This window comes from Elaeis guineensis, chromosome 12 (genome assembly GCF_000442705.2).
Source record: "Elaeis guineensis isolate ETL-2024a chromosome 12, EG11, whole genome shotgun sequence".
NCBI classification, from domain to species: Eukaryota; Viridiplantae; Streptophyta; class Magnoliopsida; order Arecales; family Arecaceae; genus Elaeis; species Elaeis guineensis.
In genome coordinates, this window is record NC_026004.2 from 2335705 (window position 1) to 2360574 (window position 24870).

General features: G+C 38.8%; 3 protein-coding genes across 4 annotated transcripts; all 3 read right to left on the reverse strand.

Moving 5' to 3' along the window:
* Window positions 1-797: 797 nt before the first annotated feature.
* Window positions 798-7446, reverse strand: LOC105055766 (uncharacterized). Its single transcript, XM_010937739.4, has 5 exons — window positions 7277-7446; window positions 5793-5966; window positions 2925-3020; window positions 2746-2835; window positions 798-1250 (listed from the first exon to the last, which is right to left on the reverse strand). Coding segments are annotated over exons 1-5 (609 nt in total). The 5' UTR covers window positions 7278-7446; the 3' UTR covers window positions 798-1002.
* Window positions 7447-9307: 1861 nt separating this feature from the next.
* LOC105055767 (uncharacterized) lies at window positions 9308-10562 on the reverse strand. The gene has a single exon (XM_010937741.3). The coding sequence runs from the start codon at window positions 10390-10392 to the stop codon at window positions 9550-9552; it is 843 nt and encodes a 280-aa protein (XP_010936043.1). The 5' UTR covers window positions 10393-10562; the 3' UTR covers window positions 9308-9549.
* Window positions 10563-11242: 680 nt separating this feature from the next.
* LOC105055768 (nuclear transport factor 2) lies at window positions 11243-23467 on the reverse strand. Of its 2 annotated transcripts, none has more exons than XM_010937744.4 (9): window positions 23098-23467; window positions 22778-22934; window positions 14977-15283; window positions 13554-13816; window positions 13256-13442; window positions 13034-13155; window positions 12878-12943; window positions 12268-12343; window positions 11243-11690 (listed from the first exon to the last, which is right to left on the reverse strand). In XM_010937744.4, exons 2-9 carry the CDS (start codon window positions 22820-22822, stop codon window positions 11467-11469), a joined length of 1290 nt encoding a protein of 429 aa, XP_010936046.1. In that variant the 5' UTR covers window positions 22823-22934; window positions 23098-23467; the 3' UTR covers window positions 11243-11466. The 2 variants fall into 2 exon arrangements, with proteins under 2 accessions (XP_010936046.1, XP_010936044.1); XM_010937742.4 differs by having other exon boundaries at window positions 22778-22912; window positions 23098-23361.
* Between the last annotated feature and the right edge of the window lie 1403 nt (window positions 23468-24870).

Genomic DNA, 24870 nt, shown 5'->3' on the forward strand with positions numbered 1-24870 from the left:
TTCAATTTAGGTCTTTTAGATGCTGTTTTATTTTTGTTTGCTTCTTCAGAAAGTTCAAGGTTCCACTTTTTCTCGTGTGTATCTTTAACACAATAGCGAAGCTCTCTAATGTCGAGTGGCCAAGAGTTCAGAGTTCAGGAATACGATGGCCCCTTTATGCTTGATATATTAGTATGATTAATTGAGAGTGCCGGGGGTTTCTATAAGGGCCTGATCTTGTAATTTCTATATGAACATGATATCAGTAAGAGGGGTCGCTACCAATTACCTTTTTATTGGCATCGGTGACAATGTCGGTGCTTAGGGAACTATAATTTTGGAGCGAAACAACATGTATTGGAATGTACGAGGGTTTATGTCATGTCCCTTGAAGAACTATCACTGCGACATTGGAAACTGGACAGCTGCTTGATATGGCGGATCTGTTTTTGTAGCTTGGTCTAGTTTTTTATTGGCTAATTTTTGTGATGTTCTTTAGCAACCAGAAGGTTGAACACGGTCGTATGGGTTTTGGTTGGATTGGGATTGAACAGGTGATCTATATATCCTTCGCATATAGATGAGTTCTAATTATTACTGTACCCCTCACATCGTGTAGGTTGCACGCTAGTTTTAATTATTCCCAAAACACAATGTCCAGATTTCAGATCAATTGCCACACCCAGCTTGAGTTAAAAGATGATTTCTCTCTCAGATACTGGCCCGCATTTAAGTAAACGCCGGAACACCGAGCAGCAGATTGTCGGTACATGTGATATACAAGGAAATTTTTTCTTAATGCCAGGACAGAAAATTATGGAGGCCATCTCTGAAACTTGTGGTAGAGTAAGAGAATATGCTCTCTTATCAAAGAAAATTACAGGGAGCAAATTCAATGAATCCAAACCAGAACCTATTGAGCTTAAAAGCATTGAGGGAGTTCAAACATCGCCATATGATTGCAAAATAACTAATAAAGTGCAGACCACCTCTGACATCAGGCTCCATATATGCCGTGTTTGATTATCCTCTTCTAATAGTTGATCTCTGCTTCGGTGCATCTACCTCAGACCCAAGCTTCCTTTCCTTTGTATGACTATTGTCACCAGATTCCTTGGCGACTTTTCTTGTGCCAAGGGGACTTGCAACTCTAGCGTTCCTGTGACCGAGCTTTCCCTGGGCTTGAATGTTTTGGTACAGGCTCTGCCTTTTCAGAAGTGTATGCCTCTCTTTAATCAGCCGATTCTGGTTTCCAATTATATCATCATTATCTGAAAGCAAATACATAACCATTTCATATTTGCTCAAGCTGTAATTCTTAAATGAAGAATGATCGAGAGAGATCTACATTCAGCTCCACAAATCAAGCTATAGTGCATTCAGTGAGATGATCTTCAATGAAAACTCACCTGAAGATATTTTTCTTGTCATGTACATTAGCTTTCTCAAAGCAACTCTGCAAATGGTCATATTATAGGGATGTAGAGCTCATAGATCTTTTTTATATAACAAACTACACTAAAATGCTGTAGGATTGGGAATCATTAGTCTTAGGAGGTGTTTGGTTGGGGGGAATTGGGGTCTAGAATGGAAATGGGAATGGACGACTCTCATTCCAACTATTTAGTTAGGGGGAGTCAAACTCCGATTTTGATTTCAGGACGGAATAACAATGGCCCAATGTCCCTAAAACCAATCCCCTCTCCCCCCACCCTAAGGATTCAAATTTTCATTCCAAATCCGATTCTGATTCTGGTCGTGAACCAAACACCTCCTTAGAGTAGTGGGGTATTCAATTGATGAATGATACATAAGACTTTATTAGCTACTTGTATTTATCATTATTATGTATGGGCCCCAGCTTCTAAGCACAATGGCTGAGGCACATATAGAAGCGCCCTTGGGAGAAGCAGGTGGAATTCAATTTTCTGCGAGGTGCTGCAGATACTGTTGGAAAGCCGGTGAAACCAAACACAACAAATGCACACATATACAGAAGATTGTTAACATAAAACAACGTTCAAAAGTAAATATAAACTTCTGTGTAGTGTATGAAAGAATTTTTTTATGATTTTTCACTGCACTCACTTTGAGAACATCACTTGTTTACTGAGTGTACTTGAATGCATTAGGCTTTCATTGTTTTTTGTTTAAGGTGTTTGGTTTTCTGAAAATGGCAATTCAAATAAGGGTGATACATGCTATGACATGGACACAAAGACATGAAAATCATGTTTGATGCATTTTTAAAATGCAACTTTCCATATGCAGCCACGGAGGGGGGAAGACTTCACAGTGTTGCCATCACAGTAGTGAAAGTACACATAAGATCTCTTGCCAAAGCCAATACAAGGAGATAGAACTGAGGGTTTGGTCTTATATGTCGGAAGTATACAGATTGGGTTTGAACAGGCACACATGGTTCTTAAATAAATTAAAGCATTCATACAAAGAGAAGGTGACCAGTTGACTTTAAGGTGTTCTTCATGGAATCATGCCCATAAGGGAGGAAAAAAAACAATTCGTTATATTTTATATTCCTATTATTCTTTGGTGAATAGTTGACATCTATTATAAACTGTGTGAAAGCTTTTGAAACCTTTAATATATATCAGTAGAACTCTACTATCAACGTAATATGGAAATGACCAATCAACTTGCCCATAACACAAGAAACCAAACAGCTTGCAGCATTGACCCATATAACAAGAACAAAGTATATGAACTTTAAAATAAACTAATAAATATAACAGATAAAATGGACACCTGGACTTGACAAGACTGCTCGAGGCCGTGGAATAGAACTAGCTCTAATGTTGGTTCTATTATCCTCAACGGCGCTTTGGCTGTTCTTCCCTGTAATGTAAACTTATCTTATATATGACTAAAATTTGCTATAGTAATGCAAATATTGTAACCTGAGCAAACTTGAAATACTATCTAACCTTTGGATGTATATCTAGAAGATGCTGGCAAATTCTTAGGTTGAGACTTGGAAATCTTTGCATGTGATAAAGAATGATCATTCTCAGACATTTTTCCTGAAAGATAATAATTTTTGGTGAGGGTAGAAAATATGCCAATAAGAGAATATAGATGATATGTAATTATTGTATTCACTTAATAGCAAAACTTAATGGATAAGATCCATAGAGATATAATTTAAGAGTTACAGAGGAAATAAGCAGATCTTCAAAGTCATCATTTGGTGGGGATAAGATCTACATGAGCACTTGTAGTAATGAAACTCCATGTCTAGTTATCAAAGCTAAACATAAATATCATCAAGGAAGAATAATAATTTTCAAAGTCTTTTACTCCATGCTTTTGCAACACAAAGGAATTGCAGGATGGAGCTTACATGATATCTTGTTGACCAATGTTAAGTACATATATTTGGTAAAAATAATGCTTACAAAGGGAACTCCTGTACAAACCTTTGTTGCAAAAGCACATAGGCGGCCCATAAATTTTGCCATCCTATCAACGATCAAATTGAGCTCCCAAAAGTGGTCACAAGACTATGTTATCACTGTGTGTGTAAAAAGAGGAGCACCTAGGTAAAACCCAAGTCTAAGGCCTGCTGGATTTGGATTGAGGAGTTTTGGCATGATTGACTACAGAATCAAAAGTAGATTAAAAAAAATTATTTAAGTTCAATTATTAAGGGCTTTTGCCTGAGATAAGCAGGTCTATATAGTATGGTACAGTTCCCTTTTGGTGTGCCTCAAAAAGATTTTTAAGAGTGGACTGGAACCACATTGGATCGCCAAAAATGTCACATCACATTAATTTATACCAGTGTTTTCTTGATAACTTGTTTTTAGATGTTTATTGATCATTTAGCATACCACAACTTTCTTTTGGCGTAATCAGCAAGAAGAGTGGAGTGAAACCGGTTCTTAGCAGACTTATTGGATCCAAGAATCTCACATCACTTTAATTTGTCCTACTGTTCTTTTGTAATAAGATTTTTTTTTTTTTTTGGATTTTTGTTGCTCCTGTTGAGTCAATGGTCCAGTCTTCAAATTGTTTCCAATTTTAGATCTTCCCAAAATACTATGAATTACTAGGTTTTCTTGATTATTGAGTAACATTATTCTTCAAAATTAGTCTTGTTCTGATGGTCAGACAAAGATAGATTTGTCAGTGCTTATGCATTTCCATTAGGCACCATTCAAAGAAAAAAATGAGGCCAATTCTTTTGAAAGAACAGAGGTTTGAGATCTCTATTTTTCCTTTTAGTCAACCCTTCTGTTGCCATACAAAACTAATAAGAAATTGCCTTTGTCATATAATGGTCTTTTAGTATTTAGGTATGCTTTCTCCTTTGTTGTTGTGCTCTACAGATTCTGATCTGCCAGAGCTTGTTAAAGCAGCATAGCAAGATAATACCACATGAACAACATTGACTTAAAACCTAGCAAACGTGTCGTCAAAAAATACAAACAATATAAACTTCCAGTTTTCAATTTCTAAGAAATTGCAGTATATAGAACATTATTTTCATTTTTCATAGCATGATAGAACTAATAGAGACCTTCAATGATCCATAAAAGTTCAAAAATGAAAGATGAGAATTCTTCAGAACTTACACTCATTTGAGAATAAACCTATAAATGGATGCAGTGCACAGTTCAATTTTACAAAAAATGATGTTTGGATTTTCCATAATCTAATATTAAGTCTCTCTAAACAAGCATTACAAGTTTCAGACAAATTTTCACTTCTGCTGAGATGCATTGGTTTGGGCCCCAAGGTAAGTGGAATGGGCTCCAGAACCTTGAATATTACTAGAGGAAATGCCCTTGTATGAGACCAAACGGTTCAAGTGGTCAACGTGAAAAGGTTGTCCAAGATATTTAACATGCTACAAGGAAAACCTTTTTGTTTAGGGTTCAAGGAGGATGCAAACCCACCAAAAAAATTTTATTGCTAAAATGAAAACTTTAAGTTGCAACTGCAATTCACGTGACTAAAATCCACTCAGCGGTAGTGTTTTTAAGAAATTGATGTTGCTTTAAGGCGGCATGTTTCTGGAGGCAGCATTTATCTCTTGCTTTTGCCAAGATGATTTACATATGTTCCATAAACAAAACAGAAGTGCAAGATGAATTTTGCAGGACCTCAACTCAGAAGAAATTCTTGTTCCATGGGACCAAGTGATGCAAGAACAGATATTCCTGATTAGTATGGATAGATGGTTATTAATCAAGAGCATCAACAGAGTAAATCTTCCAAGTCACTGAGCAAACCGAAAAGCTCACCCCTCACAAATGACATGTGGCAACTGTTTAGATTATGAGGGATGCAGCAAAAGCTTCTTCAACAGTAAGGACACAAATACTGATTAGGGCATCCAATGCAACACGATAATATACTAGTATATAACCCAAAAGTTTATTTCTCAGTGGTTTGTTTATATTATATAAAATCTCCTATATTAATTAATACATGCATAGGCTGAACCTGCAGATGCACAAGTTTTCTTTGAAAAAGTAGAGCACATAAAAATGGATCTGCTAAACAATATCTACAAAGTGTAGGCGCTGATATAAGTGTCTGGGTGAAGATACTGAACATGTACAAATATCCAGGTAAAGATCTCATGAGCATAGTGCTAGAAATAAAAAGACAAAACAAGGAAAGGTTGATAATTTTCTAAGGAAAAAATTTAAACACTGTACATGCTAAATAAAGAATCCAGAAGGAAATACTACTTATAAATTTAACGTTCAAAATAACATTTCAATCAGATAGTGCTGATAAAGTGCTTAATCATTAATGCAGTCAATCCAAACAAATAGATTTACCATGATTTGAAGTCGGAGCTCTAGACAAAGAAAGAACTTCTACAGAAAAAGATTCAATAACTCTTGGTAGATAGGATGTTGCCTCTTCTTGCATCGTATTTGTATCTTCTTGCTGTCTGTCTTCTTGCATCGTATTTGTATCTTCTTGCTCTCTCACTTTTAACTGAGGGTACACTTGTGATCATAAAACAAAAAATGAATCATCATATAAACATAAAGTCTACTTTGCCTTTTGACCTAGTTACACTTTATAACCTAAAATAGACAACATTAAGATCATAACGTGTCTTCTTCATGTATCCAGATCATGCTCATCTAATTGTACCATCATAGATGCACATTTCCCACAAATTTATTTTACAAGTAAAATAATTATTATGCATAAGACTTACCATTTGATTTGTCAGGCTTATAGCAAGCATGAATATGTTGTCATTAACATGCAACAGATAAAAGAGGAAAAAAGAAAATCTCATGTAGCATGTATATCCTAGCGCACATGACTTTGCAATCATATTTGTGCTTTGCAATTTGCATGTAATGATCTATTATAAGTTCTTATCTCTACTAATTTTGTCAATTTCTTTTGTTCAAGTCCTTATATTAAAATCTCACTTCAGCAAACATATTGCTTTCCCCTGATAAGTTTCATCCAAGAGAAACCAGTTTAATTTAAAATTGTAAAACGAATAAAAGTTGGGGCTGTCCAAGTGTTGGAGCTCTGAGGAATGTTTATAATAAGTAAAAACCAACTCTTAACTTTTAGCGACTGTGTCCGGTTTTCTGCTTGCCTTGGACATTCCTGGTACTCTGTATCATTCCTGCACTATTTACGTAAGAGTTCTCCAGCAACAACTCCAGAATACAAACCCGAAATTCTGAATAAAATCTCGTACCTAATAATAGTTTTACAAAGAGTAGATGTCTAAAGGAGTAGTCAGTTGGAGTCAGATGACTTGTGATTGGAATTTAGGCTTAACAATTGGCTGAAACCATTTTGATCTAAAAATAGTAGCGAAGCATTAGAAAAGCTCATAATAGCTGCAAAGATTCTTTCCTTTTTTATTGTTGGGGCCTCAATAAGATTTTCTCTGTGTAGGGTGGAGATTTATTAAACCAAAAAGCAAAACACGTCTGCTTTCAGTTCACAAAATTCCAGTGGCTTTGATTCTTAAAAAATCCAACAAAATATAGACAAACAGAAACCTATCCTTATCACCATATGCAACACAAAGCTTTAAAAAAAAAAAAAAAAAATCTATGAAAGAATAACTTCTAACTGTTTCGTCAGCTACCAATATGCAAACGTTTAAACCCGTTCAGATTTATCAAAAACAATCCATGAATCCACAAAACCTAAATCATAAACAAGCCATAACAATTCCGACCATAAAAAGGTCACCCAAAAACACTTTGAAGACCATCAAAACAGGACCCGACATCCAATTCTATTGAGAGAAACAGAGGAGGAGATTGAAAGATACTGTTTTGAGGCGATGGAGCTCGTTCGTAACCTCTTTCCTTGGTCTCCTTCGAGGATATGGGGGGCACGCCCGTGTTCCAAAGTCAATGAAATGGAGAGGAGGAAGAACCGAATGGGAAACATTAAAAGAGAGATGGCCGATGGGTTTCGATCGCTTTTGGAGTCAAACCCAAGCCAAGGAATCGCACCACAGTGGAACAGAGAAGAGGATCGAATCGAAATGCACTCATCTTTCTTTCTTGTCTTCAACACAAAGCAAAAAAAAAGGGGGGGTCTTTTTTCTCTCTCTCGCCGTGCTCCATTGGCATTCTTTGGTGTTCTTGGTGAATACTTTTAATAAACGGTGCTCCATAATGAGAAGACGACAACGGGAGCATTCAAGAGCATCCCGTTGCGGGAAACTTGATAAAAATGAGGTCAGAAGGAACAGTTGAAACGAGCTCTTTTTGAACGGCTTCGTGCTGGGGCCCGAGATCGCGACACCGTCTGTAGTGCTGGCGGCCTCTCGGTTACGGATATGTCGACGTTCGGTTAGCCAGACGGGGGCCCGCTCTAATTTCGAACCGGGTGATCTGAAACAAATAAGATGTGGGCTCGGCTGGCACATTGAGCTTTCTCATGGAGGCAATGCTTGTGGGCCGACCCAGCACACAAGTTCCTGAACCAATTGATGACACCAGATAAACCTTCAAAACAACTTGATAATTTGTATTATAATAAAAAGAGCACTAAGGATTCTTTGGGTCTATTAAGTTTTACCTTCGATATAATTCACTACAGAGATGACTTTTTTTCTCCAGCCAGATCTCAACAACATAATCTCATATTTTTTCTAAAAAAAAATCTTCTGAATATTAAAGAAATATATATCTTTTCAAATATTCTGTTAGAAATTATTTAAGATGGTAATATCCCATAATTCTACCAAATCTAGATCCTAAAAACTACCTTTAACTTTAAGCATTATAATACGCATAATAAATAACTCTTTATTTATTACTAAATTATACTTTTATTCCATGGTTGTCCTTTCTTATTATTTTTTTCCTGTTGATTAGACTACAAATTTAGTACACCTGTGAGACGCTCAGGCATAATCTACATTCATGCCTATGATTTTGTGATATCCAATACAAGGAAAGCATGTTTTGCTAAATTAAGGTACCAGACAGATAAATGCACTCAATATGGTACCAAACCACACTCCAACTACTCTTCATGCCACTCTGCACCGCGAGCAAAGATTGCCGGCTCGCACAAGTTCCTGTTGCCGCTCGGGCTTCTAAGATCAAGATCTCAATGCGATTCACCTAGGAAGCGAAAACTGGATTTGTTGGGCTGGCGAGCTTAAAATTCTGTGCTTCCATTCCCATGCCATGACTCAGCATGAGGATTATTAAATCTATTCTGCTCAAAGACAGAAAGAAATAAAGGAAAATGGCCTCCTTTGCAGCATATACTTAATATCTTAGGATCAATATAACAATTGTCGCATATGATTGGTTGCTTTCAGGCCAATCAAGCGCAGGACATTTTACTCACAATTTCAGAATCCATCTAGATGCCAAATTAGTGGTTGATATCATCAAATAATGACACTACACTGGCCGCCAGCTAACTTCCTCCAACGATACATCAATTAGTAGAAGCTATTTACAGCACGATATGCCGCACAATCATAAATTTACCGCATATATTTGCTAAGATGGTAATCGTTACTGGTTGATCTTCATCAACTTGTGCTTATGAGATAAAGAAGATTAGATCAAAGCCATGGAAGTAAACGAAAATTTAATTCATAGCATCAAACAGGGGAATACATGGCATTGCATCTCAAAAAATGAAATGGATTTAGAGGACCTTGCTGAAAATTAGCACATAAGCCGGAACGCAAACCGGATATTGAAAAGCTGATATTGTAGGTAGGAGATCAAGATTGTAGGAATAAAAAATTTCATGTTAATTACAACTATAAGAAAGCTAGTAACACTAAAATCTGGTTGCTAATTCAGGGGGGGGAAAGAAAAACGAATACTAGGATGATATCACTTGGAATGGAGTGTTCAGGAGAATAAGATGAGCAGGTGAGGTTGGAGGTATCGATCCTCTTTTCATTCAGAAGTTCATGAAAACCCGGAGCTCTGAAGCTGAGGTTGATTTATATGATTCTATGACCCGTTGATCGAGTTACGCTTAACATGAAGATCCATAGGTCAAACCGAGTGCAGGCGGCTTCACCTCTCCTTCCTCTCTTGCTATTGGTCGTCATTATTGTTATGCCCACCCACCGCAAAAGCAGGACAGGCTCCGGAAGCCGCCCGACCCCCGTCGCCGCCTCTTCCTCCGGCCTCTGAGGGACCGGTCGCCGATCTCGTGGTGGTCCGGTGACAGCTCCGACTTCCATAACTCCAGCTTCGACTCCAGCGCCTCCTGCTCCTTCTCCCCTACCCAGCTCTCCACCGACCCGCTCTTCTCCACCATCCACTCTTCGGCTCCGTCGCCGCCGCCGCCGACATACGTCGAAATCGACCGCCTTGGGCAGCTTCCCTCCCATCCCCGGCGCTCCATGGAGAGGGCCTCGAGGTCCTTGTAGGCGAAGGCGTAGGGCTCGCCGATGTCGTCGTGGAGGGGAACCATCCGGTCGACGTAGGCGAAGTCGTCGAGGAGGGCGACGCCGACGTTGAGGATGCCCTGCGGGCGGAGCGAGTTCGGGCGTCGAACCTGGAGGGCGGCGAAGCGGCGGGCGCCGGGGTCGGGGCGGAGTGCGGAGAGGAGGACGCGGACGGTGCCGAGGTGGGGGTCTTGGAGGCGGGGGCTGAGCCGGTGGCGGACGGCGAAGATGTCGACGGTGATGGCGGAGGTGACTGAGAGGAGGAAGGCGTCGTCCACGCGGAAGACGAGCTTGTCGTTCCAGGTGGGCTCGGTGTGGCCGGCCCGGTCCGTCCGCGTCGACAACTTTTTGTCCGGGTGGACCCACGCAGTCGCGTAGGCCCGCATGGCCCGGGCCGTCGCAGGGAAAAGGTCCTGGGCCGAGATCACCGTCAGCTCAAGGAGGTGGCACGGGACGGCGGAAGCGGAGGGTTCCTCGTGAACCTCGCTGCTACCGCCCCAAGGCATGGTGGCTGTGGGGGACCTTGGAGACCCCTTCGCGGAGGAGAGAGCGAAACGAAGAGGAGGATATCATTCGGGGGCTTTGGGCGTGGAAAGCTGAGGGATTTTACAGCCAAGGACGGAGCTGGGATTTTCCCTCTCTCCCTTTATTCACCCTCCAAAATGATGGGCTAAATTTTGGTCGGGCTGGTAAGGTGGTTTAAGCTGTTGCAGCTCCCTGACGCCCCTCTCCGTTTTTGAGCGGTCCATAATTTTCCTGCAGTTCCACAATACATTTCGTCAGCAAAATTGCACAATTACTGTTGTCGTTTGGGATCCCGCTGTCGACGGAATGATTCTCGAGATACCTTAAAAATCGTTTCCTAGTTCGTTTTTCAGTCAGTTGATGGACGCGCAACTCTTATCGCTTCTCACCCTGGTAGGATGAAGACCGAGAGCGTCCGCACATGCTATACACATCAATCGGATACCAAGACTAAACCATAGCCATCAGCTTGAATGGGCATACAAGGGCGTAGAAATAATATGCACAGGCCGATCATTTTTAACCCGGCACCAAAACTTACACCACCAGGGAAGATGCCCCCATGTCCACCCAGGAAGTCCCCCAGTGAATGTCCTCTAGGTTCGCTAGTTAAGAATCCATGATTATGACATTAGATGCAAAAAAAGATGATGGGCTCCTAGCCCAACGATCAGCAAATAATACTGGTTATCGTAAAAACAGATCAATCTCCCATTTTTCCGCTCGATCAAACAGAACATCATGCATCAAGAAGGCAGCAACAAAACTAAAGTAACCAAATGAATTTTTTCTATAGCTTTCAAAAACCCGAAACAAATTTAAAAGAACATCTCAAAGTCAAAATTTAAACCATATATTTCCAACTTTACTCATGAATTTCTATCCATCCAAAATAAAATAAGAAAAACAGGAATAAGTGACTGGGGCCTTTTGCAGGGAAGTAAATGTGATACGAAAAATGAGGATCACATCTTGCAAGCCAAGGACAACCACGAGCATGCAGGGAAAAGAGGCCAAGCTTCAACATCTTACAGGTACCCAAGAACTCTTGATATCTAAGCTGCCGCAACTGATGATTGCTGCTGCCCATTCCTCATATCTTGACTTCCCAATATGCCCCTTTCTTGGCGTGGACCTCGCTGATGGAACCCATTTCCCCTCGGCCTACCAATGTAGTCCCTCTCATTGTTGTCTGCTCCACCCTTCCTCCCCAAGCTCCTAGCACCAAAGCGTCCCCTTGGAGCACCCGACTGGTATCCACCCCTACCTCTACCCCTTCCTGCCCAAAAGTGACAAATAACAACAAAGGAACCATCAAACCGAGTTGATCATAATTGATATACAGAAATTTAAAAGCATCCATTATTCATACGTACAAAGTGCGCTTTAGTGTTTTTATGGCATAAAATACTTCTTGCATGATACAAAAAATATATAACATTTATCAGTGATCAGCAGTAGATAAACTAGAATCCCATGTATTTGCAGTTCATGCTACAAAGCTTTTGAAACTTGCACTATCTTGCCGTATTTCAACATGTTGATCTGCACAGCTTCACAAATATATTTTATGATGTCACAACAATTTTTTTGGTGAAACAAAACCATAAGAAATTATTTCTTAGTATTCCCAATCAAGTGGGATTCCAGAAAAAACTGTGGAAATGTCAAAAAGGATGAAAGGAAAGGTATTCCATCACCTAAAATTGCATTTTGGTGAAGACAGATCAAAGTTGATGTCCCAGAACTAAAATAATTTTCATTATAAAACCCTGTGAGATAGCACTAATGATGATAGCCTAAACAGATTTTTTTGAACAGCAAGAGTAAAATGGATCAGATAAAAAGTTACTTACTTCCCCGCGATATTCCACTGTTGGGTCTCCGCTCCTCCACATATATTTGCCACCCATTTAACTGTATTGGAGATGCCTGGATGATGACAGACTGAAGTCAAAAGATAATGAATATGGACATTTAGGCTGAAGACAAATCTATAACAGATGAAGGTATACAGTGGAATTTCATATTCTCCTGACACATGTGCCAAAAAAAATTGTTGGAAACATCAGGATCTTAGCTACATATTTAATGAAAAATCACACATGGATGCCCATTATTTGAAACAAACAATAATAAAGTTTTTGAAATATAAAAGAAAACATTGAGAAAGTCCATTCAGCATGAGGTCCAAGGCATTTACATCAGACTCCTAGCACACAACAACCAACATGCAGTATTACCCAACTATAGGAATCTTCACAAAGGCAACGATATTAACTACAGAATATCTCCAGTAAACACCCTTCAATTAACTTGATTGTTTTAAAAAATAACTATTTTTAGGTCATGCATGGAATAGAGCAAATATCTGCAAGGTTTTTCATGGGGAATTAATCCCAGGAATATTATGCACTTGGTGAAAAGTATGTGCCTCCAATCCCATTAGAAATACATGCGACCAACCTTGAGTGCATTTTGAACAGCTGCAGCATCCTCAAATTCGACAAAGGCATAGTGACCACCCGAATCCTGGTAATCTCACATAAATGCAGTCAACTGGATGATAGATTCCTTTCTAGGTAAGACAGAAGTAGAGTAAATAAAGCAATCATCAAGTACCTTGCGGCTCCTGACAGCAACACCATCAGGCTTGAGTCTACCGAAGTTCTTGAATTCATTCTCAAGATCAAATGCAGATACAGAAGAGGGCAGGTTTCCGACATAAACAGACTTCTCTTCACCTGTGATGAAGAAGGACACACCCAACATAGGAAAATTTAATACCACCATACATGTGCTTGGTACGAAGATACGAGTGTCTAGGGGAAAAGGAACCAGCACCTTCTGGTGTAATAGCTTCATCCACTATCTCTGGACTGGACTTCTCAGGTCCTGTTGACAGTGAAGGATGGGCTTGTTGGGGAGTTGCTTGAGGTGTTTGATGCCACTCGGAAGCCACCACAGTAGGCTTGCTTAAAGAAGCCCGTTGAGATGCAGAGTTGCTGGGTTGGTGTTTTGAAATTCGCAGCTGCCAATATCACAGCATTATAAATGCCAAACAATAAAGAGATGTAAGCAAAATCAACCCTGAGAAATAATATAGAAATAATAGTAATATAATAAGAGGAGAACTAAGTACAATAGAAGCATAGGTATGCTTTCGTAATTCTCCCACATGCTCCGCTGCAGAGGCAGGAGATGGGTCACGCACAACGTTCATTGCATTTGGTAATGAAAGAACAGGGTCTTCCGCAGGTGTATCGTCTACTCGGTCATCAGGCGAACCAACTTGGTGCTGTGAATCAACGATGCTGTAGTTATCAATTATATCAGCTTCTCCTGCCTGAACTGGAGCCACAAATTCCTTGCTTTGAATTTCTCCTCCCAACATGAAGTCAGAAACTGCAAAAGCCATCATTTTCTAGTGTCTAAGAGACTGGCTTGCAAATGAAATGTCAAAGACAACAAATTGAGTGGTGTAATGACAGCAGAAACCAATCTCATCAATATAAGTAGGAGAAGATTCTGAATGTCTTGCCAATATTGAAATAATTAAAGATTCAATTTTCTAGTAGTATGAATTTTGAGTGTCATGCATCTATAACAGCAGGCAAGGCATGGCACAGTGCAGCATGCACAGTACATACCATGCCAATGCCTCGTTGGCATATGGCAATGCCACGATATTAGCTTTAAAAAAGTGCTTGGTATGCTGCCATGCCAGTTAGGGCAAAGCAAAGGCACGGCATGGTTTGTACCATGCCAATGACAGGTCCAGCACCATCAACAAGAGATAACCTAAATCCTTGTTTATTGCATGCCAAGACTATTTCGCTATCAGGCCTTTGCACTGATTACTGACCCTTCAGTATTTTAGGAACTTATAGGTTGTTAGGCTCAAAGCAATTTATAAGCAATCCTCCAACAGAATAATTTCACCAGTGATGCCTAAAAAATTACCAGTTGATCACAAAAGCCCAAACTGAAATAGCATCCAAGCAACTGCAGGAACCTTATAGGTAGTGAAAGCATGCAGCATTTGCATGGAAAAGAAAATCTTATACAATTGATAAATAATATATTTACAGTATTGATCTGCAAAAACTTTGATGGTGTTAATTGCAAAAAGACTTAAACAGTGCTAAGCTGGAGTACAAATAAAAATGCATAAATTAAAAACTGATTCCTCTTTGAGGATATGCTGGATCAAATTATGAATCATTGAAGTGAATAAATAAACAAAACCTATTGATATATCAAATAAATGGTACAGAAAATATCTAAAAGTTAAGTACAAAAAAATGTTGCAATTCAATCCAAAGAATGATCAAGAAATATAACCCTCAAGCTTTAGACTAAAGATACAGGAGAGAACAAACTAACAACACCTCGAAGTAAACAGTACTTTCATAGGTAGGCCAAAAAAAATGGGTTCCAAGTCAATTGTTAATTTTCAGTTCAACACAGGTTATATTAATAATGCATCCACTGTCATATAGCAAACTAAAATAAGATAGATCCAAAATTAAACAATGAGACAATGTTCTATCATGGAACCATACCTGCCTCAGGAACTGAACTGGACATATTTGAATTCTTCTCATAATTGTTAGGGGCTAATATGGCTGATGGATGCTGATGCAATTGTTCCTCATCAAGGAAGTGAAAGATGTCATTCAGAACAAAATATCCTTTCTCCTGTGGAGCAAGGAAAAATGTCTGAACGAATTCCCTTCTAGCATTATAGGCCCCAGTTTGTACAAAACCAGAAACCATCAAGAGGACACCTCCATTCCAAGAATTCAGAGAATTGGCTGTCTTGATCTCAATCCCAGTAAACTTCAAAGACATGATTAGAGAATGGATTTGCTGCACAAGATAATGTCACATTATACAAATTGGTAATGCAAATGCAGATACTGCTCGGTGAAATTTTAACATATACACCTATATACATATGAATGAACATATATTAATAATTTTACAAATATATGTATGTACATGCATGTGCCTATGTGAAGACACCATTAATCAAAACAAACTCACGTTAACCAGGCTTTAAGGTTAAAATTTGGAGGAAATGACCCCCACATGTATTGTGGGGGAAATAGCAGATTTTGCTGACAGACAGATGCATAGTTACATGCCAGCCTACATAATGTTGATGTTGCAGATGTTGCTAACATAATAAACGCTAAAAAATGTTCTAACACAGTTATTCACATGGGCAACCATTACATTTAAAAAGGAAAAGGCAAAAAAAGCGATGCTGATGCTATCAATTAACCATCAGTGCAATCAAGAATATAAATATTTACACCACCAAGTAATGCCCTAGTCTGAAACATAAAAGCATTATTAACTAGAGCAGATAAGAAAGAATGCACATACGAAGCTTACCAGAAAACAAAGAACCGCAAAATTAATTCTGGAAATAGCAAGACACCTCTTAGTAGTATTTGTAGGCATATGCAGCTCAGAGCATATGACCAATTTTTTATAAAATTGCCATTCCGGATCTTTAATAAAAAAAAAAAGTTCAAACAATACACTCTGCTCTGATGAACAACCAACTCAATTTCCTTCTCCTTAAAGAATCAATCTCAGACTTTCAGCACCAAGGCACCTCAAGACATAAGCAGCGATTAACCTAATCATATTAGATGATTATCCTATCCAAGAATCTCTTGGTCTTGGAGAATTTTTTAAAAACAAAGCAATGCACCAATGTTGATTTAGCACCTGTTATCTAACTTTTGTATGTTCCACCAAAAGTGAGCGTACATTTCGCATAAAGCCAATCATATTTATGCAAGCTAGTAACCCATTTCAAATTCTATGTTAATAGGTGACAAACCAATAACAGAGTAGGAAACATCCAACTAATGCCCAAAATCAGTCTGGTTTTTCTAGCCTTGCACTTTTCGCAACAGTTTAATAATGGTTGCCATGTCAGGAAGTTTTAGCCAACAAAATTAAGCTATATAATCGTCTTGGTCCTCAGGATGTCCTATATAAGCATTGTCAGAAGAATGTTGCTGTTTTCTACCTACAATTTTCTTTTAGTTGTCATATGGTGTATATGAACCAGCAATAGTTAACCCATAAACCAAAGATCAGCTTATCCCATAAACCAAAGATCAGCTTAGGATATATTCTAATGCCAAAACCATCAAGGCAACATAACCTTGACAAACAAGTTAGCAAGTCATCTGGAAGTCTCAAATCAGCGACCCATTGACAAGGATTCAGAAAACCAGAAGCAAATAGTCATCATCTTTTATTGTGCTGAACTAATTGATCACTTGGTCTACCAGGATCTTCAGTTTAACTATTCAAACATGGTGGCAACAAACAATTCGTTTACTTTCCAGAACAGAGGAAGAAGATGATTCTTGACATATCTCAAGATCTTCACAAGCCCATTGGGCTGCCCTATAAATTGATCCAACTTCTTGGTTTTGTCAGTGGCATCTCTTCACATTTCAGCAATTCTGCTCTCAATGTTTCTATCACTCTTCTTGAAGTTGGAGATAAAGCTTCTAGTCACAATGAAAACTATGAAAACTATATTAATAAAGACATCTTGAACAGACCCTCAGGCATCAGCAAGCAGATATGATACCGTGATACTTCGCAGTTGCACAGATCGAGCAAGTTCGAATTGACATATAGCATATCAGGTTTTGGTGATTTAGATGCTTACCAAATTTGCACAACACCTATAATTCTAACATAATCGACCTCGATTTTCTTATACCTGGCTCATTGAGGCTGTGTTAGCACATTTTCATTACAAAAGAAAAAAAGTCTGATCCATACAGTTGCAACTCTTTAGTATTAACTTATCTAACATGGTCCTTACTGTTTTCCATATGATAGAACATTCTATATATCCATACACCATTTCAGAGTAGATCAGAAGCTCTTGATAAGTATTGAACTTAAAAGAGCCCATATTGTGAAGTTGTGAGCATTTAAGAATATTTTGAACTATACAAGCCAATAGCCTAAGTTTCTTTTTCCTTATTAAATAACAACATAAGGATTTTAGAAACTCCAATAAAGAGCATGCGTCTTCATTTCTTTAATGAGAAAGTGGTGTCATAAAGATATATTACTAGTTACCACCTCTACATCAACTACTTATAATTTCCTTGTGTTCCATTAGATTACTAATATTAAAACTCAAATCTCGAGATCATTTCTAAAGAGGCAAGCTCAGTAAGGTAACTAGGTTTGATCATTTTCCAAATCCAATTATACATCCATCTCGAACTAAGGCTCTGTTTTGCATGGCTGCCTAATTCCAATTTTCATTTTCTTTTTCTAAGACATAGAAACCATGGCAGAACAGGTGTTTGGTAACCCGGATTCCATTTTCAGTTTTTCAAAACTAGCAGCAAGTTTCTGGGAATTGTGGAAACCAGAAAATATGGTTTTAACTTTCTTCAAAACTGCAACAGCCTACCAACAACCCCACCACTCACCACCACCATCGCTGGCGCCACCTATGCTTGCCAAAGGCCATCGCAGTCACCAACAGCCACTGCTGCAAGCCATCGCTTGCCACCACTGGCTGCACATCCCCACCACATCCTGCCCACAGCCACCGGCACCAATCACCATCAGCCATCACCACAGCCCACCTCCTAGTACCACCAATTGCCACACAACCACCATCTCCACCACTGTCACCGTATCACCAGAAAAGTTGCAAATTTTTGGCTTTCGGAGACAAGAGAAACTTGTTTCAATTTTTAATAAATTGAAAATGAAAACTTTCAACTATGTGAAATCCACTTAAGTTTGCTAATTTTTAGTTAAATTTTATTCTAACACATACAATACATGTGGGCATGTCTTGCTTACCCAAGTTCCAAATTTTACCGCATTTTGGTTTACAATTGATGTGATTCAAAGGACAAAAAATTGAACTCTATAATTAAAACCTCATTTGATGTCAGACCTGATTTTCATGGAAGAAGTAAATAATAGCAATATTTGATGCCCTAGATATCATAGGGACAGTTCATGAGGTTGACTCTCATCAAGCCTAAGTACAGTCACATGCAATGCAAGAAAAAATAATTCAAAAGATTTTCCACATCTTTTTTTCCATTTATATTAACCCACATAGCCCACATTCAGAAACACCTAAGCAACTTCAAAATCATAAAACGTTAAAATTTTTTTTAAAAAAAAATTCCCTGACTGGGCTTATGACAATATTTGACATGCTAAACCATGTGCTCATAATTGACTCTTGATGACCGTAAACTCTGGTATTAGACAACAAATTTCATAAATTGCCAAATTATAAAGCATTAAATTAGTTTCTAACTTCACAAATATACCTAAAATACACAAACAGCTATAGGCATGCCGATGAGCTGAGCCAAACTGGCTCGACTCAAGTACTCAACCACTTAGGCTTGGTTCACCATAGAAGAGAGCTATTCAAGATTCACTCAAGCTCAAGCCAAACTAAAAATCAGCAATTCAAACTAGCCTCATATAAGCTAAGCTTCTTACCAAGCCGATCAAGCTTCCCTCTATTATTTCGCAAGCCGCTGCTTTTTAAGCTTTGCTCATTTTTGAACCTAGCTCTAATCTCTGTTCAGGATCGACTAATTTCCTAGATAGGACAAGTAAGCCCATTACCGAGCTAATTTTAAGATATTCACAAATAGCTCAAATCCTTTATGTCCCTATGTAGTTACTAGGATAGGTTTCCCAGTTTAGTAAGAGCTTCCCGAGAATTAGAATTGGAAAACCAATGTATTTCTTTCAAAAAACTTGCTCCAAAATCTGAACTGTGAAAGAAAGAAAATTTGTAGGAACCAGGCTCCAATAGATGAGAGTTGAAGATGGACAGCAAGAGAGGGGCAAAGGGAGGAGACCAAAGGAGAAAAATCTTAATTAAAGATTCTCTCTATAGTCTTAATAGGAGCACCTCCCTTTTGTGGCAATGTAACCCTTTATTTGTGTTATTCTAGGCAAGAGTTAATTAAATAGCTTGCAAAAAATGGAAAGAAGGTTGGCTTGGCTCAATAAATATTCATGTCAAAACTTTTATGAGTGAGCTTGAACAACTTGTGTGAAGCTCATCTTGAGCTTGAACCAAGCTTAAGCATCCTTTTTATATAGCAGGCAAAGCCCAAGCAGCCTCATACTTGGCTTGGCTCATTTTCACCCCTACTCCTAGGTGGGCCTATCTTGATTGTCTAGACAAGCCGCCTAGGCACCTGCCTTAACATTTTGTATCATGTTTAAGTACCAAGGATAAGAATGAGTTACATAAATTAGCACCAGAAGTTGTTCATTGATATTTCCTAATGACTTACCAAACATTATTTTCCATTTGTTGGAAGATAAATGCAATTTTTTTCATTTTTATTCATTAGTTAAAAAAATGATCTCAGGCCACCTTGACTTCTACGCAAACACCTTGGCATTGGGTGGCCCCTCGATCATTCCTTTGTCGCTTACAAGCTTTTAAAACATTTGTGTTGACTCGAACAAATTAGTTTGATCCATTGTAATCCAAGTGCATAAAGCACAAAGATGATCAATCTATAATTAATTTATTGATACACTAATACTACCTCTACAGGTGAATAGGATGGAAAATGTGGCAGGATGACAATTCAAATATTATGTGTGATTATACAATGTAAAACTCTCAAAAAACATATTTCTACTTGGGCATGTGTTTAAAACTCTCAAAAAACATATTTCTACTTGGGCATGTGTAACCCCTAGAAGTGGGCATCTCGAAGTAGGTTTCCCCAGAAGCCAGAAATTCATGTTGTTTGGTTGCCTGAAATGGTTGTTGCAGTGTAGTTTGGAATGTTTGAGAAGTCTCTTTCTTTCAATAAATTGTAATTATAAACCCACTTCAATGACTTAAAAGGGACGAACCGAAATCACCCAAGGTGGGTCACTTCAACTTCCACCACTTCCCCCAACCAAACATGCCCTTGGGGCAAAGATGATGTAGATGCAATCTTAGTTCACTCATCATCATTGGATCCAGTATGAGTGATCACAGTATCAAAACAATGGCCTTCAATTAGGTTCCTTCCTCAATCGACAAGAATCTTGGATGTTGAAAGAACTTCCTCTAGAAAAATTTTCAGGCTTTGTAAAGCAGTTTCAAGACCTTCTCTGTAATAAACCACATGTTAAAGAAATAAATCATTTACTTCATTCTCCACCTTGGCCTATTTCAATCTTTGTCACAAGCGGATGGTACTTTCATAAAATTATGAATCAGCATCTATTAGTTTAAACATTTATAGCTAGCAAAAATTTTCCTTCTTTGCAAGACTTGTAGAGCTTGTGCTAGAAAGATTCACATTAAAATGGTCATATTTCATTAAAAAGTATTAAGATAAGTACTGTAATTTGTTCAATCATTTTTCCCCCTTGCCAGCACATGCTCTTATTAAGTTGTAGACCTACATTAGTCAACAGGCGAAACTAGAAAGTCATGCCTCGTTTTGCCACTTCTCCTCGTTCCTTGTGATAGGTCAATATCCACATGAAAGTTGGAAGCAATTGAGACAGAACTAGCTATTCCAACTCCTAGGCAACAAAACAATATTATTCCAAATATACCTAGGATGAAACTAGGAAGCAACACCTAGTTTTGCCACTCCTCCCTATGCCCTATGATAGGTGGATGTACACATGAAAGTCGAGTGAGATTGAGTTGAAACCAACCATTCTAACTTCGAGGCAATAAAACAATATTATTCAAAATATATCTAAAGCCCACATCCCAAACAATGCCCCTCACTCATCTCCTCTCCCATTAGTTCTACATCTGAGCTCTCATTCTCTCCCACTGCCTTCTCTGTTTTTCCATATCTCTCAAGTCCCCAGCCCCTTTAACACATCCATTTTATAATTAAGTTTTCAAAATCTTGACCTTCATTGTCCTGTGGTCTCCTTATACCCTTCTCTTCTTTGTTTCTGCCTGTTTGACCACAGCAACCTAGACCCTGTCCCCACTCCCATTCTATTTTCACATTGCTTCCCTTGCCAAGAACCCATTCTTCCCATTCTTATATCTACATCCCATATCTCTTCATCCTCTCATAAAATGATAAAATTTATTCTTTTAATTAGAAAAGGTTTGACAGAATGGTAGGAATTGGTTGTTACAAGTATAAAAGAGTTAGCAAAGAAAAACGGAAGAATTACAGAAAGAACAAAGAAGGGTTTAGTGATAAAGAGCAAAACAAGGTTAGGAGATAAATAGCAAGAAGCGGAAGGGGTACAGATTTGCAGTGGCCCATTTGCCCAGTGAAGAAACAAAGGGATACATGGCAGAGGATAAGCAAAGAAGTCTAGCCATCAACATGGTTCTAGAGAAAGGAATAGAGGGTAGGAAGAGATGGATAATTATTATAAGCAAGCAGTTGTGAGATATCAAATCACTACAATTTAGGAACTGGAACAGGTGGATTTTGATGCATGGGAACCCATATGGAAAGCTTGGTACGGATTCTTGACTTTCCACTTAATCAAGAGGTCATGCTTTAGACCATATAAACGTGACATATGATGATTCCAGCATAAATAAATCAGTTAAGTCAAGAAAGTAAAAATAAATAAAGGAAAAGAAGAAGAGGAAAGAAACAAAAAGAAAAACCTCCCCCCTTTGACTTAATTTAAATAGCTCTTCCCAATAGTGCAACACATGTACGTATATACAAATCGGAAAGATGGATTTCAAAATGAAGTCAAAGAGGGCTTAGTAGTTCAAACTATGCAGCTACTTAAACAAAACCGTTATACAAAAGACAATGGATCATCAATTTAAAAATTTAGACTACCTTAACTTAATAAGGAAATCTGATGAATTGCAGCAGATTCTTTGTGGAACAGCCAAACAGATGGTGTCTTATCCAATGTGCTACATGTTGACCAACACACAGCTTGTGACATATATTAACTGACCATAATCTGGACCCCGCCCCCCACTCCTAACATACGTTGTCTAATCACCTCCCAGAACACAGCAAACAAAGCAGAACAGAAAGTACAATACCAAGACCTAATGTGGCCTATAGCAGTAATCACTACATAAAAAACAAAGATATTACTAAACTTTAGGTTTCCTTCACATATCATGAACGGAGACAAGGTGAATCACTTCTTTCAGAGAAACCAAAAAGCCTGACAAAAAGACAGGCATTGTTACCACTCAAACATTCAGCAAACCTCAGCTGTTGAGAAGGGCAAAAAACAAACATTTGTTTCCTACAATTCCAAATCACCATCTGAGACAAAGAAAACCTTAAGAATAACTATCAAGAACATTTGGCTAATTTAGACGTTAATTGAAACTACCATCATTGTGGTGGCAGTCTCGGTTCTGTCACCATCGACCCGCATCACAGTGCTTGCATCATTATAGAACTGGTAGACCAGATTTGGCTGCTGCTGCAGAATATGATAGTACTGCCCCACGAAAAAGGACCCAACCTGCAACCAAGAAAACAAAAATCTAACATAAAATGATGAAAAACATAGTTAGTTCTATTGAGTCATAGAAAAGGTCCAAACAGGAAAGAAAAATAATGCAAAAATCAAGGTAAAAATGGTTATAGACAAAGCTAATTAGAACGAAACCTTGTTACGCACTGCATTTCTTTTCTCGATTAGATTACCTGGATGGCACTGACTTGACCCGGAAATGCGGTCGCCATTGCTGGTCTCGACGAGCATACAGCGTCTAGGATTCCAAAACCTTAAACCTAGAAAACTTCCCCGCGAAACCCTAGATCTGCAGAGACCGAGTATCGGGGAGAAAGAGAGAGAAGGGCAAGGGTGAAACCTCGCGATCAAGAACCAGGATCCGTCGAGAGATTCGCCGCTCGAGTTCCGATCTTGGATTTCCGAGGCGGCGAGCAAAGAAGAGAAAGAGATCGAAAGAGAGGAGATGCGAGCCTTGAAGAAACCTAGGATCTCTCCAAAAGATCTCTCCCCAGCTCCTTCCCTTTCTGTTCTCCTCTCCTGCTTTTGGAGCGCTCCCTTTCCTATTTATCCCTTCTCTCTCTCTCTCTCTCTCTCTCTCTCTCTCGGCGGGGTTCAAAAAAGGATACCCTGATAGCGCCGCAAGCGATCTCCGCCGTCTGATTGATGAGGTCGTCACCCCTTCTGGAAGTCTGGCGTGGCCTGAGATATCGGGGGCGGAGGACAGTGGAGCTTTCGTCGGAAGACTGAGATAAGTGGAAAGCAAAGTGCGACGAATCTGGACCGTCCGTCTTGTTCAGAATTTACTGTGGGTATATAGGGTCAGTGGACTTGATTACGGAGGAGGTCAAACAGATGTGGTCTGGACCACGGACGGCGCCTTCAGATCCCGGACGAAAACTGAAGTCAGGGACGTAATTTTACCATGGTGACATCACACATCGGGACCACGGACGGCGCCTTCAGATCCCGTCCTCTGCGCCGGACGAAAACTGAAGTCAGGGACGTAATTTTACCATGGTGACATCTTCGTAGCCTAAAATTCATCGGGCACCTTCAGAAAATATGTATATATCTTCAGCTTAAAAAAAAAAATTAATTTTTTTTGATATAAATAGATAAACACATCATTTTAATATAAATACAGTCTAACAAATTAAAAAATAAAATATCTTATGATAGCATTAATTAACAACATCGAAGAATCATTAAATGGGCCTCTTGCGCAAAGTTTATTGGCCCATTGATTATTTTATTAAAAATAATTTTTTTAAAAATAATTTTAGAATCATGCCTCTCTAAGGTAGTAACCGTCAATTTTATTCCCGTATCATAAAATAATCAATTCTTACTATGGTCACGGTCGTTTAGTAGCATATTTATCAATTTTTATATTGGACTACTACTCTTAAGAAAAAGAAAATGTTTTTCTTCTCGCATGAACTCCTGAACAATAAATTTTGATGGGAAGCTTCATCCTAATTTTTAACTACTTCCGGGTGGGATATGTGCAAATTTTTCATTATTAAAAACAGGATGGTATCTTAATCTTGAATCCATAATAAAGGACCAAAAAAAGGAACATGTCGCTTGACTAGGGACACAGAGACGTGGCAGGCAGGCAAGAGGCCTCGTTGGCCGCAAAGGAAACATCCAAGACAACTTAAAATTATCGCAATCGATTTTCACGCAAGGAAATGGTTTATTTTTTCCTCTGGTACAGAAAATGGTTAAACGTTTTAATGAACCAAATGCGATCTATTCCATGGGGGCCTGGAAAAATATCCTATTTGAAGGTACCACATCAAACGAAAGGCAAAACTAGATCAATTCACGGGCGGGACCGGACCGGCTCAGAGGAGCTCAGCCTAAGATATAATTTCCAACACGCACAAGCGCACAGGCACATTTTGAAGTAAGAGATACAATGCATTTTCAAATATCATGCCTATATTGCGTTATTTTAC